The sequence below is a fragment of the Jaculus jaculus genome, chromosome 6, assembly GCF_020740685.1.
Source record: "Jaculus jaculus isolate mJacJac1 chromosome 6, mJacJac1.mat.Y.cur, whole genome shotgun sequence".
Classification (NCBI taxonomy): Eukaryota; Metazoa; Chordata; class Mammalia; order Rodentia; family Dipodidae; genus Jaculus; species Jaculus jaculus.
Genome location: NC_059107.1, coordinates 6,001,080 through 6,016,036, shown reverse-complemented (window position 1 = coordinate 6,016,036; position 14,957 = coordinate 6,001,080). Strand labels below are relative to the sequence as shown.

Here is a 14,957-nt window from a genome sequence, read left to right as displayed (position 1 = left end):
GTGAGGAAAGACTCCCCCAAACCAGAGAAGCAGCCTGGTGTCTCTCTGCATTTTGAACTGCTCTCAGAGACACAAGCAAGGCAGGAAGTGGTGTGGCACAGAGATTGTTTCTTCAAGTTCTGGAAGCTGGGAAGTCCAAGGTACAGGACCCACATCTAGCTGGAAGTCTGTGAGAGGAAGTACAAGGAAAAGGGCAGGAAGAGGAGGTCAGACTCTGGAAGTGTGAGAGGAAGTATAAGCAGAAGGGGAGGAAGAGGAGGTCAGACTCTGGAAGTATGTGAGGAAGTACAAGGAGAAGGGCGGGAAGAGGAGGTCAGACTCTGGAAGTGTGTGAGAGGAAGTACAAGGGGAAGGGCGGGAAGAGGAGGTCAGACTCTGGAAGTGTGTGAGAGGAAGTACAAGGGGAAGGGCGAGAAGAGGAGGTCAGACTCTGGAAGTGTGAGAGGAAGTACAAGCAGAAGGGGAGGAAGAGGTCAGACTCTGGAAGTGTGTGAGGAAGTACAAGGAGAAGGGGAGGAAGAGGAGGTCAGACTCTGGAAGTGTGTGAGGAAGTACAAGGAGAAGGGGAGGAAGAGGAGGTCAGACTCTGGAAGTGTGTGAGGAAGTACAAGGAGAAGGGGAGGAAGAGGAGGTCAGACTCTGAAAGTGTGTGAGGAAGTACAAGGAGAAGGAGAAGAAGAGGAGGTCAGACTCTGGAAGTGTGAGAGGAAGTACAAGCCGGAAGAGGAGGTCAGACTCTGGAAGTGTGTGAGGAAGTACAAGGAGAAGGTCAGGAAGAGGAGGCCAGACTCTGGAAGTGTGAGAGGAAGTACAAGCTGGAAGAGGAGGTCAGACTCTGGAAGTGTGTGAGGAAGTACAAGGAGAAGGGCAGGAAGAGGAAGTCAGACTCTGGAAGTGTGAGAGGAAGTACAAGCTGGAAGAGGAGGTCAGGCTTTTTTTTTTTTTTTTTTTTTTTTGCTTGAATTCCTTCTGCCAGGCGATTCATCATCTTCGCCTCTTCACCCGCCTCCTCCCTGCTCTGTTGCAGTCAGCACACAGTCTCTACTTCGTGGACTTGGGGGATTCTTTCAGATCGCAATACTTCACTCCCCCTGTTTGAGACACCCATGTGGCTTACATCAAAGGGACACAAAAAATTTTCTCCACTTTTAATTATGTGCTGTCATACCCAAAGAGCTGATAGCTTTCAAAATTCAGTATTTCTATAAAAATTATTTTTGTGGGCTGGAGAGATGGCTTACCATTAAGGTGCTTGCCTGTGAAACTTAAGGACCCAGGTTCAATTCTCCAAGTACCACATAAGGGATCTGGTTACGCACAAGGTGGCCCATGCATCTGGAGTTCATTTGCAGTGGCTAGAGGCCCTGGCACACCCATTCATTCTCTCTCCTTCTCTGTCTCTCTCTCCTTCTCACTATCTGCCTCTCTCATAAATAAACACATAAAGTCATTTTTTAAAAAATTATGTTTGTGGGCTGGAGAGATGGCTTAGCGGTTAAGCGCTTGCCTGTGAAGCCTAAGGACCCCGGTTCGAGGCTCGGTTCCCCAGGTCCCACGTTAGCCAGATGCACAAGGGGGCGCACGCGTCTGGAGTTCGTTTGCAGAGGCTGGAAGCCCTGGCGCGCCCATTCTCTCTCTCCCTCTATCTGTCTTTCTCTCTGTGTCTGTTGCTCTCAAATAAATAAATAAATAATTTAAAAAAAAAATTATGTTTGTTTCCTGCCTCCCTGGAAATCATCGTGATCCAGATACCACCACCCATGCTATTCTTCCAGGCCCTTTCTTTCTCCTTTCTTCCATTTTGAGACAGGGTCCCATGTAGACAGGGCTGGCCTCAAACTCACTATGTAGCTGAGAGTGCCCTTGAACCGCCCTCTCCCCAAGTGCTGGGAGCCCAGGCCCGTTTTCGCTGTGCTGGGGCTTTCACGCCCAGGACGTCATTAAAACTCTGCGAGCACTCTACCACTGAGCTACATCCCCAGCCCCTTCCGACCCTTTTTGCTGCACCCTTGAAATGGGACATCCCATCCTTTGTCCTGGGTCTGAGCTATGGTCAGGTTCCCTGAGGAGGGACTTAAGAGAGCAGCATTGGGGCAGGTAAGAGCCTTGCTCCTAACCAGCTCTGACCCTGGGACCGGCCACCTCACTTTTATAAATGGGACAAACCCTATCTAGAAAATGCAACCTGGCACTTAGCGAGCTTCAGGCCTCCCCACCCCGTGCACGCTGGACCTTTTGCGAGAAGGCTGCAGGCTCTCCGAAGCATCGCGGGTTGTACCGAAACCAAGCTGGTGTGCCGCCCCCGTGACTAACGGGTCTGGACTTAGAAGACTGAGCCCGCAAACAACAGGCATTTTGATGGCTTCGGGAAGACATGTCTTAAGGGCTTGGGGTCAGTCCAGGTCTCCAGCATGTGGCCTTTTAATGAGATGTTTAATTCATCCACCTCGTGAGCCATCCTTGGGCTGCCTCCATCGTGTGTGGTTCTAGCATATTAGAAAAAATAAATAAATAACAAATGTCAAGATGTTACAAAACCCATGGACTATTTTGGTCACTACCTCTCACAAGTGTCGGAAAGCCGGCAGTGGTAGGAAGCCCGGGGCATGGTCCAGGCTGCAGAACTTCACCCGCCCTTAGCTCTGTGGCTTCGGGAGGTCCGTGCGTCTCGCTGTGCCTCAGTTTGTTCATCTGGGGCACCGCGGGAGTGAAGCCTTCCCCGTAGGCTTGGTGTGAAGTGCGCAGGGGCCAGTGCCAGGGAGTGGAGATGAGTGCCATGTGTAAGCTAGAAACGACCCCAGCTTCATCTTGCTTTGATTAGATACTGCCGGGGCTTCTGTGGCTGGCCGTTCCTGCCAACTTCAATGTCCACATGGGAGACCTTTTGTGAATGTGAGATTGGGGTCACCCACTGGGGCAGCCCCTCCTGATAGGGGCCTATTCATTTGCTCACTAAATGCCATCGTGTCCAAACCGGTTTTCCACTAGGTCATTCAAGGACAGCACCCCTCATTCCAGACAGACCTGATGGAGCTACAACTTAAAACCCCAGCAGCCAGTGCCATTGGTCTTCCAAACTGCTCTGGGACCTACCAGCAGAGGGGTAGGGCAGATGGTGGAAAATGAGCCCACGGTGCCAGAAACAGCTTTGGAATGAACTGGGTCTGCAGGGCCAGAGGCTGTGTGGCTCCAGTTCCCTGGGGGCACATTGTCCACAGTGCTGGCCGGGCCAAAGCCTTCGAGCCTTCCGGGCAGCCGGCCTCTCTGGACTGCTGGGCCCCTCTGGGAGCACCATGGCCCCAGGCCCACCACGGGAGAATCCGCCTTGGCATAACTTTGCCCCATTACCAAATGAGACCAAGCTGGGTAAAACAGCTGCATAAAACCAGATGTGGTAAAGCGTGCCTGTGATCCCAGCACTCAAAAGGTGGACAGAGGCAGAGGATCAGAAGTTCAAAGCCAGTGCGAACTACACAGTGAGTTCAAGGCTAACCTAAGTTGTGTGAGCCCCTGTCTTTAAAAAGATGAAAAAGCTGGGCGTGGTGGTGCACATCTTTAATCCCAGGACTCAGAAGGAAGAGGTAGGAGGATCGTCATGAGTTAATGGCCATCCTGAGACTACATAGTGAATTCCAGGTCAGCCTAGACTAGAGTGAGACCCCACCTCGGGAAAAAAAAAAAAAAAAAAAAGTTCCCTTTTATCTAGCCTCAACCTCTGGCAGTTATTTCATGCGCAGATGGTGGCCACAGGTAGCCTTAGCTGTCCAGCTGCCAGCTGGAGCCCTCACGGGCAGGCGCATGGCCAGAGTCTCAGGACCGCGTGGAGAGATCTCATCCTTAGACAAGTTTGCCGAGCTGCCGGGATTTGATAAGTGGGAAAGCTCCAGGCTTTCCACAAGGCTGACCTTGCACTTGTATATTCCAGACAAGGGTTCAGGCTGGAGGAGTGGCTCAACAGGAGAGGGCTTGTCATACGTGCATGGAGCTCTGGGTTTCATTTCAAGCACTATAAAGAAAAAAAGAAGAATAAAGAAAGAGAAAGGTTGCACCTGATTTCTCTGTCCACATTTGACTCTGAACCTGACCCAAAAAGTTACAGAGGTGGAGCTGCTGAACCCATTGCATCAAGGCACCATATTCTAATATTCCAGAAGCCCTCCAGCCAGTTATTTGTTGGGGTTTCAAATAGGAAACGCCATTATGCCTCTCCTGCTGGTCCTCTGTTGACTGGTTCTACAAGATGCGTGTTATCACCACCATCAGCAAACCTGTGTCCCCTTGTGTTGGGAGCCTAAGGCTCGGAGAAGTTGAGTGACTTGCTCAGACTTCACAGTCTCCGTATCGCTGAAGTCTCTTCCCCTTCTGCTCAGTGCCTCCTTGTAGATGTCTGTTGCCCCAGCTTCTGGAAGGAAACTGAAGATGCCACTGTGGGTGGCGTCCACTGTAAAACACCACTGTCCCCACAGCTGCCAGCCCTGGACCTAGGCCGTATGTCTCCAGAGTTAGGGACAATGGCCTTCCTCCAACCCAGGCTCATCTTTATGACTCACAGCTGGTACAGTAGCAACCCCAGGCACGACCTCTCATGTCCCTCCAGCCTCAGTTTCAGTAGACTCCCGGGGTCATTCTGCACATCTGAGTCTATGGGAGAGAAGAGGTTCTACTACTTGGAGAAGCTTAACAAGGATCAAGTCTTACAGGCTGGAGGCATGTTTTAACTGTAGCCAGGCTGGAGGCCAGGCCAGCTGCTTGCCTCTCTGATGCCCTGTGGTCACCAGGGCAGCCCACTTGTGGTTCGGCACATCAGGAAGGACCAACTGCTCTTGAACCTGCAAAACCACAAGCTGACTGAGAAGCACTCCAGGAGGCCCCAGCAACGTGGCCCTGAGCAGATCTTACTTATCACCTGGCCTCACCTCCAAGCTGTCACCTATACAAGGACACTCGTGCCTTCTCCAGAGGACTGGTAGGGAGAGATGAGCTCACTGGGTGACCTGGAGCCAAAGGGTCCCCTGTTCATGTCCGCTGGGTGAGTAGCCAGGCTGGCATTCAAACGTGCTCTACCAAAGCTGTTGCCTAAGGCACGGTCTCAACACCTGATGGCCCAGAAGCGCAGAATGGCCATATTTCCTGCCACCCCACCTGTAGCCTCTGCAGGGCATTGCATGCATGCTGGGGCTCCCTGCAAACTCAGCAGGGTAGGAACCCCAAGTCAGCCCGGAGCTGGGCTCTGGCACATTCGCCCTCTCCAGGGCCTCTGTCACTGTGTTTGAGGTCTGCTCAGCATGGGTGGCCTTTTCTTTTCTTTCTTTTCTCTTCTCCTGGAACTGAAGAGAATGAAGAGCAGAAAGCGCTGCAGCTCTGCCACCTGGGCCCTCAAAGCAGGTGGTCCTGTGTCTGCTCTATGCTACGGGACTACTGCTGCGGCGACTTGTTAAAGGGAATACTGGAAAATAAGGAGGGGCCTAGGCCTCCATCCCCATCCATGCCTCCCTCCTTCTCTTCTTCCTACCCTCAGCCAACATTCCTTGGGCCTGCCCCATGCTGGGAGCTGGAGACAGGGCTGCACACTGTTAGGAGGCAGCGTCAAGTAGGGCACAAAGGCAGGTGGGAAGGAGACATTGATGAGGAAATAGTCTAGGCTGGGAGTGGGCAGTAAGGCTGTGGCAGGGTGACCCTAGGCTCATCTCCTTGGACACTGCTGACACCTGCACTCAGGCAAAGAAAGCATCCAGAGGTGAGTTTGTGTCTGTGTATGTTGCCTGCCACTGGAGTTAAGCAGTTCAGCATGAAGCCCTGAATAAAGGTATGGTGGTTTAAACTAGGTGTCCCCCATCAAGTCATGTGTGCTGAACACTTAACCGCTCTGCAGACAAAACAAATAAATAAATAAATAAATAGATAAGGGTTAGGGAGCTGGAGAAATGGCTTAGCAGTTAAGGCACTTGCCTGCAAAACCTAAGGACCCAGGTTCAATTCCCCAGTATCTATATAAGCCAGATGCACAAGGTGGTACATGTGTCTGGAGCTCATTTGCAGTGGCTGGAGGTCCCCCCCCCCTTCTCTCCTTCCTCCCTCCCTCCCTCTTTCTCTCTCTCAAATAAATAAATAAAATATTTTTTAAAAATAAATATGAAGGGTAGACCCACCGGCCGTGTGTGTACACACGTGTGTGTGTGTGGTGTGTTGGGACAGCCCAGGAAAGGGTGCACAGGCAGCCTCCTCCTCTTCTCCACTCGGGCCTCTCAGCTGGAAGTCATGGCCAGCCTGGCAGGCCTGCAGCCCCTGACCCTAAGGACACCCCACCCTACCTCCCCCCCCCCACCAGCTCCAGGCCTGCTGGGAGCTTTCCCCAAAGGCTTGAGGAGGGGCATCCCACCGCCCTCCCTGGTGCCTCCCTCTCCACTGGGCCTGCTGCCTAATCATGCCACCCAGGAGAACCACCCAGGCAAATCCATTCGTTCAGCCACCTCCACAAAAGCAAATCTGGCCTAAGTTACCCAGAGAATGTTATAGCTGTGCCCAGCAGTAACCATCAGAAATCCACAGTGCTGGTTTGGCTTCGGGTCAGAGCAGAGCCTCACTTATACTCCCACTCGTGGGGGGGGGGGGGGTCCTGCCATGCCCACATGGCTCAGCCTTCTGTGGCCTGAGCAAGGGCCCAAGGCTTGATGAGTGGAGGCTGGGCCTTCTCCCTGCACAAGCAAAGCACCACCAAGCATGCGATGGAATTCCTGCCCCACCCTCACCTGAAAACAGATGCATCCACACAGGACAAGAGGCCACCAAGGATGCTGGGTGACCCTAAGCCCCCAGTGACGCCCTTATTCCGTGCGGCTAGCTCACCAGGCTCCCAGACACCGGACTTGAGAGAGGAGATGAAGGGGGGTGTTTGGGTCACGATGGTCCTCAGATGGTGAAACGCCCACCGGGGCTGTCAGGGCGTGAAGTGAGCATATGCTGAGTGCTGGTGGCGCAGGCCTGGACCCAGATCATCAAACTATGAATCCCACACAGGCTCCAGTGGTTATGGGGACGCTGGAGTCCTGGCCTTTCTAAGTTAATACAGTTCCTGGGTGATTCCAGTGGGTGCTCAGGCCGACTTGGCACCTCAGACTGAGGGGTGAGGATAGAAGACGCAGGCCTGAGTCAGGGGTGCATCCCCGCTTTGTTAAAGGATGCCCCAGATGGGGTGGAGGGAGGGCTCCTAAAAGGCAAAGTAAGAGGAGAAGGCTTTTCCATTGTGGAGGGATCTCAGTGCCATGGGGGGCCCTGAGATCTTTGCACAAACACAAAGCCAGTGTTCAGAAAACCAAGGGCTCTGTCTCTTGCATGGGTTCCTGTCCTCAAAACTCACAGTTACAAGATGGAGCATGTTTTCAATATTTAAGTTTGGTTGAGACATCCTGCCCTTGAACCCACAACCCAGAAAGTTGGCAAGGTCATTCTCACCTTGTCCCTGGTCTCCAGGTCTGCTGTGGCACTGAGGGCCCTCCTGGTCTTTCCTTGTCCCTCAGAAGCCCTCTCTCCTCCCCATGCGGGGCTCCTGTAATGAAGCAGGAAGCACCTCTGACCCAGGACTCTCTGCTTGTCTGTCAAGTTGACCCCTTAGTTCAAGGTGCACCATGGGCCTGAGCACTCACTCAAAAACAGGAAGAAGGAAAGGGAAATGCACCATATTGGTAATCTTTCTTGATGTTATGACAAATACCTGACTGAGGGACTTAGGGAAGGAAGTTTTTTTTGGCCCGCAGTGTCAGAAGGGACGCAGTCCATCAGGGCAGGCATGGCGGTGGGAGCGCGAAGCAGCCAGTCGCGTGGCCTGTGCAGTCAGGAAGCAGAGCGTGGAGCACTGGTCAGCTCAGTCCGAGACCCCAGGCCATGGAATGAAGCGGCCCACGGTTAGCATGGGTCTCCACTCAGCATGGCCAGAGGTTGGTCTCCTAGCTGATGCTAGGTCCTGTCAGTCATGATTAACCATCACACACATGTTTCCATTAATTGTCCTGCCTAGAGCTGATTCGTGGTCAGCCTCCTCTGCTCTAGGTGGGTGTCTGGCTCACCTGCCTGCAGTTTCTAGAAGCCATCACTCTGAAGCTGGGGCTGGTCACACCCCATCCTCTGTTCACGCTCAAAGATACGACCACATGCCTGTGCTCACACTAACAAGTTCTTCCCACGCTCTGGGCACCATTCATGCGGGTCTGCAGACCGCAGTTCACGTGACGGGATTTACCGAGTGTTTTTAGCACCTCTCGGAACCTCCCCGCACACCCCGCTCCACACCAGGGCCCTCTACAGAGGTACCAGACCCAGCCGCTCTCTGTGCCCACTGCCGCCTGCCCAACCCTGCCGCAGGTCCCTGGCCACGTGTCGGGGGCTCCTGAGGGGCTTTGAGTTTGGCTTGTGCGGAAGGGGCAGCGCCTTGCGGCACAGTTACATCTTGTCCTCCAGCACACAGCAGGCAGAGGGGCAAACTGTCCTCCACCAAATCCAGTCCAGCCCCAGGACAAAGGGGACTCTCATAGGGTGAGGGAGGGTGACAGGGCCACTGCACAACTGAAGGCAAGGGTGTCTGGGGCTGGCCCGGGACTCGGAGCCCCTCCTTCAGCACCCACCAAAGTCTGGGGACTGATGAAGGTCAGGGCAGAGGGCTGGAAATAGAGGCAGGGTGGTCTGCGTCAGCGCACGGCCGTAGGACCAGCTATGGTACAGGGCACGGTGCCTGTGGTCTGCGCTGAAGCACAGCATGCGTACGAGCAGCTCCCAGAGATAGTGAGAAGGTTCCAGAGCAGCAGAAGGAAGATAGATGAGCAGCATGTTGTCTGTTATTACCAACTTGTGGGAAAGGGGGAATCTTTTAAGTTTATTGCATAAATTAGGGGAAAGAAAAGCAGACCCCAAATGGTTGCATCCTACAAACTGTGAGATTTAAAAAAAAAAAAAAAAAACTGAAACCAGGGAACATGGGGAAGCCTAATGGTTGTAAGAAAATCCTCACATAAACTCGAGAGAGCCCCGTCACCCGCCGACGGCCCTGGCACTGTCGGTCTCTGTTCAGAACTTGCATGGAACTTAAGCTGCGCCCCCCCCCATAATTTAATTACTTCTCCATTTTCGGGATTCGTGGCTCAATTACAGTGCCACTTGCAGGCAGTTTTGTTCTGAAATGTGTTGCTGTTTCCTTTTATCGTGATCTTCCTGTTGCGAATCCTCCTGAGGACAGAATCCTCGGAGCCAGCAGTAAGCAGGCCCTCCCCGAGTAGCGTCAGCAAAAGCGCTGAAAGAAAGCGTGGAGGGTCAGGATGGAGGACCTACGGGAGAAAGCGGCTGAGGGCGGGGCATCAGGAGGTGAGGGCAGCTGAGTCGTGGCCAGATCAGTGCCTGGGGTGTTATGGTCCAGTTTAGCCTGGAATGCCATGATCATGTCAATATTGCTTTTTACCATGCTGTCACTTTATTTTAAGGACCACTAAAAAGCACTTGTCGGGACATTTATAAGAAAACTGCCACTCTGGGCTGGGAAGATAGCTTGGCAGTTAAAATTGCTTGCTGTGCCAGCCTGAGAGGGAGAGTTCGCATCTCGGAAGCCAGGGAAAGCAGGATGCAGGGACACGCGTGTCTGTGACCCCAGATGTGCCTCCACACAGACACACAGAACAAAGCTCGTACCCTCAGCTTTCCTGAGTCTGAAGTTCCCCAGCTGCAGTCTGCCCTGTGTCGGGTGATCCAGGGGCGAGCCTGGCTGCGGAAGGGCCTGGGAGTGAGTAAATGATTAGCAGAATGTGTGAGGAATGTACTCGCCAGCAGGGCCGAGAGCCCGAAGGGCAAGTGCAGGGATGGCGTGAGGAAGGGTCCCCACCACCACCTGAGACTGGCAGCTCCCGGGGTGCTCTGCAGGTGGGGTGGGCTAAGCCAGCTCCTCGGGGGATGGGGAACCTCCTGCCACAGGCTGGCTTTCCTTCTCAACGAATCCGTCTTTGTTCCCCTGTCTAGGACCTCCCGGAAGACGAGGAAAGCCCGGAAGAAGAGGCGACCCTGGTGAGTCCTGGGTTTTCTTAGCTCCTAAGCCTAGGCTGGCAAGTCCACCATGAGCCCAGACCCAGCTGTAGATGCCAACCAGCTCCTTCCTGGCTCAGAGCCAGAGCGTCCCTCTTGAAGGACAGCTACTGTCTCTAAAGGCCTCTGTGTCCTCAGTGTCCCCTTGATCACCCACCTTGGAAACTTGATCTGTGGTCACCCACTGTGAACCAGCTCCTCTCCGCGCCTCCCATCAGGAGGAGACTTGGTCACCTTCCTCCCACGCAAACCCCAGGCTCACACGCCCTCACCTCCACCTTCATCGTCTTTGCTTCACCCAAGATGAACACTCTGCAGAGTCCCCCACAGTTTGCCTCCGTTCCCCTGGCTCTCTGCCACTGTCCCCTGAGAGGCATCACGCCCCATTCCCTATGCTCTGCCTCCTCACCTCCTAAGCCACTGCGACATCATCTTGGCCAAAGTCACAGCCTTATCCTTCTTCTTCGCTCCCTCCCACCTGCCTTCCCTATTTATTACTCAGCAATACCAAAAAGCTGGCTGGAACACTGATATGACCACGTCCCCCTCTGATGCTTCTGTTCACAACTATGGGTGAAATTTGCAAGTCAAATGAAACATTTGCTGCCTGTAGCTTACATAGTTCTGTTTTTAAGTGTGACAGACTGATTGTGGATATCTTAGAATTTATTTTTCCTAAATATCTAGAGGAGCTACATCAAGGAAATGCTTCAAAGATATACATTCTTCGAGTTAATGATCCTGTGATCACATGATTATAAATTATCAAGACAGTGTAGACCTGCTTCTCTTTGAATTGCTTTGTCTTCCTTGACTGCAGTAGCTGCCTTCTCGTTGCTTGGACAAAACACCCAACCCAAAGCAGCTGATGGTAGGAAAGAGTTTATTTTGGCTTGCAGTCTCAAGGGGAAGCCTCCTAATGATAGGGGGAAGATGGTAGAGCAGAGGCTGGACTTCACATCTTGCCACAACAGCTGGTAGAAAGCAGTAAGCAGGAACTGAGCTCTGGCAGGGGGCGAGCTGGGCTGTAATACCTCAAAGTCCACCATCAGCAACACACCTCCTCCAGCGAGGCTCCACCTCCCACACTGGACCCACTTGACTGAGCCTGCCCTTGGCCCTTGCCTCTCCTCTCTCCCCCATAGCATCTCTGTCTGTGGCTGCTGCTGCCCCAAGATGCTTACAGTACCCCGTCCCTGCCTGGGCTCCTCTAAACCCAGCATCATACCCAGTCCTCCCTCCATTTCTGCATCACAGGAGCAGATACACAGCCACCTCTTCCTGTGCAGACACCAGGCATTGTCACTGACCTTTCCCTTCCACATGCTAAATCCCTGGCCCCTCCTGGTACAGCTCTGGTCTCTGTCCTCATGGCCACTGCCTCCTGTGGCTCTCACCATCCTCCCTGTGCCATTGACCACACGCAGCTTCACCATGACTGTCTAGGGCCCTGTCACCGTCCGCCCCCAGCCCACATGTCTCCTTCCTCTGCCTGGACTCTGGCTGCAAGTTCATTACACTCAGGTAGCTTCTCTAGAAAGTCTTGTCAAACACCACAGCTGAGGCCATCACCAGGTCTCCAGCATCCAGCATCTAAATACACAGGACTGTGGATGAACTCACAGCCCCTGAGCAACTCCACAGGGCACCTCAGGGGTGAGGGACCACAGAGCCAGGGGAATCCACAACCAAGAGGACACGGGCCCAAGTGGGCCCAAGGAAAGCTAGGACAGATTCTTGGAAAGTCAGCTTTCCTCTCAGGAGCTGCCACTGGGCTTCCTGCCTCTTGCCCAGCTGCGTGTCTGCGTGCGCTCCGTGCAGAAGCCGTCCACAGCCACCGCGAGCTAAGTCCCCTCATATTTCTCTGTGTGCTGACGTCGGGAAGCTGTAGGAGCTTCCTTCATGCTGAACTCCGTGTGTCATCACCTCCTCTGCTCCCAAGCCCTGCCAGATACGTGCTTCATCTTTCAGTTCTTATCTTCTGCCCTCATAAAAGACTTCATTGCCTTTCATTGTTTACTCACTGACATCCTTTTTGGAAGGAGATGAGGAACTCATCATCACTTTTTTTTTTTTTTTTTTTTTTTGGCGAACCAATAAGTTTGTTTATTGGGGCTACGTGGTGACTTGGAGAGTTGCGTCATTGAAAAGTCCACCCCATCACTAGAGCTTCCTAAGAGGCCCCTCTTCTCTAAAAATTAGTTATTGCTTATATAGCTTCAGGGAGGGTCTTCTGAGTCTTCTAAGTTGTTTTTTTTTTAATGAGTTTCACCAGTCTCCCGAGTCTTCTTCTATCCAGGAGCGAAGGGAGGAAGGTAGACAGCTACATGATGGAGGTCTTCCCATTTGTGTCGGTGAGCTCAGAGGGGGAGTTCTATGACCCGTCCCATCTGATAGATGAGTCGTGAGGTTCACGGGGGTCAGCAGGAGCCAGGACTCAGCACTGCATCCCAGACCTTCTCTGAAGTGCTTTTCTGACTCCTGTAGAGGGGCATGGCGTCTGTGTTCCTTAAACATTTTCTGTCAGACAAATATAGACTCGAGATTAGGAGCCCTAGATGAGCAAGGTGAACTCAAGGGGACCTCCTTGGATAGCAAGGCATTGTCTCATGATGCACGGATCCTCAGGTGTTGTCTGTGTACTTATCCCCAACAGCCTCCAATCTGAACTCATAGGTAGGTCCAACTTTCAACTATTCATCATCACTTTTTAAGGACACAGCGTGATGTGAATCAACTTACGCAAAGCCTCTAAAATAGGCAGAGATCTAAAGAGACATTTCTCAAAACAAGACAGGCAAATGGCCAGCAGGAATTGAGTGTAGTAGTGTACGTAATCCTAGGCTGAGGCAGGGAGATCTTGGGTTCAAAGCCAGCCTGAGCAATCTAGTTAACAGCAACATCAGTGGTATAAGGGAAATGTTCACCATCACTACTCATGAGGAAAAGGCAAGCGAGAGCCAGAAGGATGCATCACCTATCGCAGTAAGAATGGCCCAGTCGCGCTGCCTTTGAGCCCCGCAGCGCCTGCACGTGGCCGCGGGGGGGGTCTAGCTGCGGCGCTACAGTACGCGCTCCTTGCCCGCCGCGGACGACCACTTTAACCGCGAGCCACATCGCCGTTCCCGGACCTGGAGGGGGCAGGCGGTGTTCACTCAAGGCTAAAGTGCCCAGGCCGTGGGCAGAGGGTCCCGCGCATCCGCATGCTTTTCCCTTCCACAGCATGCCCGCCGCCCTGGATGATTTCCAACCCAACTGTGGGATGTGCGATCAGGTTGGCAGCTGGAGTGGACAGGAACTGCATACACTTATTTGAAAGAGAAAGAAAGAGGCACATGGAGAATGGACGCACCAGGGCCTTAGGTCTACAAACTCACTCCAGATGCATTCCTCACCTTGGGTACTAGGGAATGGAACCTAGATCCCTTGGCTTTGCGGGCAAGTGCCTTAACCGTTAAGCCCCCTCTCCAGCCCAAACTTAACTTGAAACCAAGTATATGGGCAGTGACTCGGGTCTGTAATTAACCACCCTTGGCAGGCAGTTTGTGGGAAGCCTAATGGAAAAGGAGGGGAAAGGCTGACCGTGTGCTCAGTGGTTGAGTGAGTCCCTGATGGGTTTCCATCACCAGTACATGTGCGGAATCCATTTGACTAAGCTACCTAAATTAGTGTTTGATTAACTGTAGGTTGTTAAACATTACATTAGACTTCAAAATACAGGTTTTTAACTTAAAAAAAAAATGGCCAACATCAAAAGGACGAAACATAAATGCTGCTGACTATGCAACAGTTTTTTACCAAACTAAAAGAAAGTATTTGGAGAGCCAGGCACAGCGGCTCATGCCACTCCCAGTGGCACATCCCAGCACTCAGGTGGCTGAGGAGGGAGGATTTCTGTGAGTTCAAGGCCAGCCTGAGACTATATAGTGAATTCCAGGTCAGCATGGGCTAGAGTAAGACTCTACATGGGGGTGGGGGGGGAAGAAAGAAAAATTTTTACCATAAATAAATAATAAGATGGGGCTGGAAGATGGCTCACTAGTTAAAGGTATTTGTTTGCAAAGACTGCCAGCCTGGGTTCAATTCTCCAGTACCCAAATAAATAAATATTTTTGAAGAGAAATATCCACATAGTTTTAAGTTTTAGGTTATTTTAAATTATATGGAAGATTTGTGTTAAAGAGAAGAAAATATATCCACACATTTACTAATATATTTGAATAGATAAGATACTATATATAGTGAAACTTCAATAAAATTAGGTAGTAAGCATAATTATACTTCAATAATTAATGTTACGAAGAGCCAGCTAGTATACATCTTGTCAAATGAAGTAACTCAAGAAAATTATAAAACATAGTGCCCAGCAGTGGGACTATGACAAAAGAAAAAAGGAAATGACAAGGAAGACTGTGGAAATTTCTCAGTGGTTAAAGGTGCTTGCTTCCAAAGCCTGCTAGTCCAGGTTCAATTCTGTAGCACCCATATAAAGCCAGACTCAAAAAGTATGCATGTAAACTGGCCACGGTGGCTCACACCTTTAATCCCAGCACTCAGGAGGCAGACATAAGTAAGAAGATCACTGTGAGTTCAAGACCACCCTGAGGCTACATAGTGAATTCCAGGTTAGCCTGGGCTAGAACAAGATCCTACCTCAAAAAAAGAAAAAGGGAAAAAAGTGTAAATGTGTCTGAAGTTGATCTGAAGTGGCAAGAGGCTCCAACATACCCATTACCCCTTTCTCTTGCTCTCTCACACACACATTAATGAATAAATGCTAGGAATATACTGTGTCACTAGTTCTGCATTAGTCCTTTCAGATCAGATCCTGCATCTTGAGCTAGAGCGATGGCTCAGGGGTTAAAGGTACTTGCTTGCAAAGCCTGCTTGCCTGGGTT

General features: G+C 51.8%; 1 protein-coding gene and 1 pseudogene across 1 annotated transcript in view; both read left to right on the top strand.

The window, feature by feature from the left end:
- Positions 1–14,957, top strand: part of Col23a1 (collagen type XXIII alpha 1 chain) — a 346,534-nt gene that overhangs the window by 249,486 nt on the left and 82,091 nt on the right. The window contains exon 3 of the mRNA XM_045152308.1: positions 9,997–10,041. Coding sequence (XP_045008243.1) covers positions 9,997–10,041 — 45 coding nt within the window. The remainder of the gene's footprint in view (positions 1–9,996; positions 10,042–14,957) is intronic.
- On the top strand, positions 13,062–13,178 carry LOC123461979 (annotated as a pseudogene).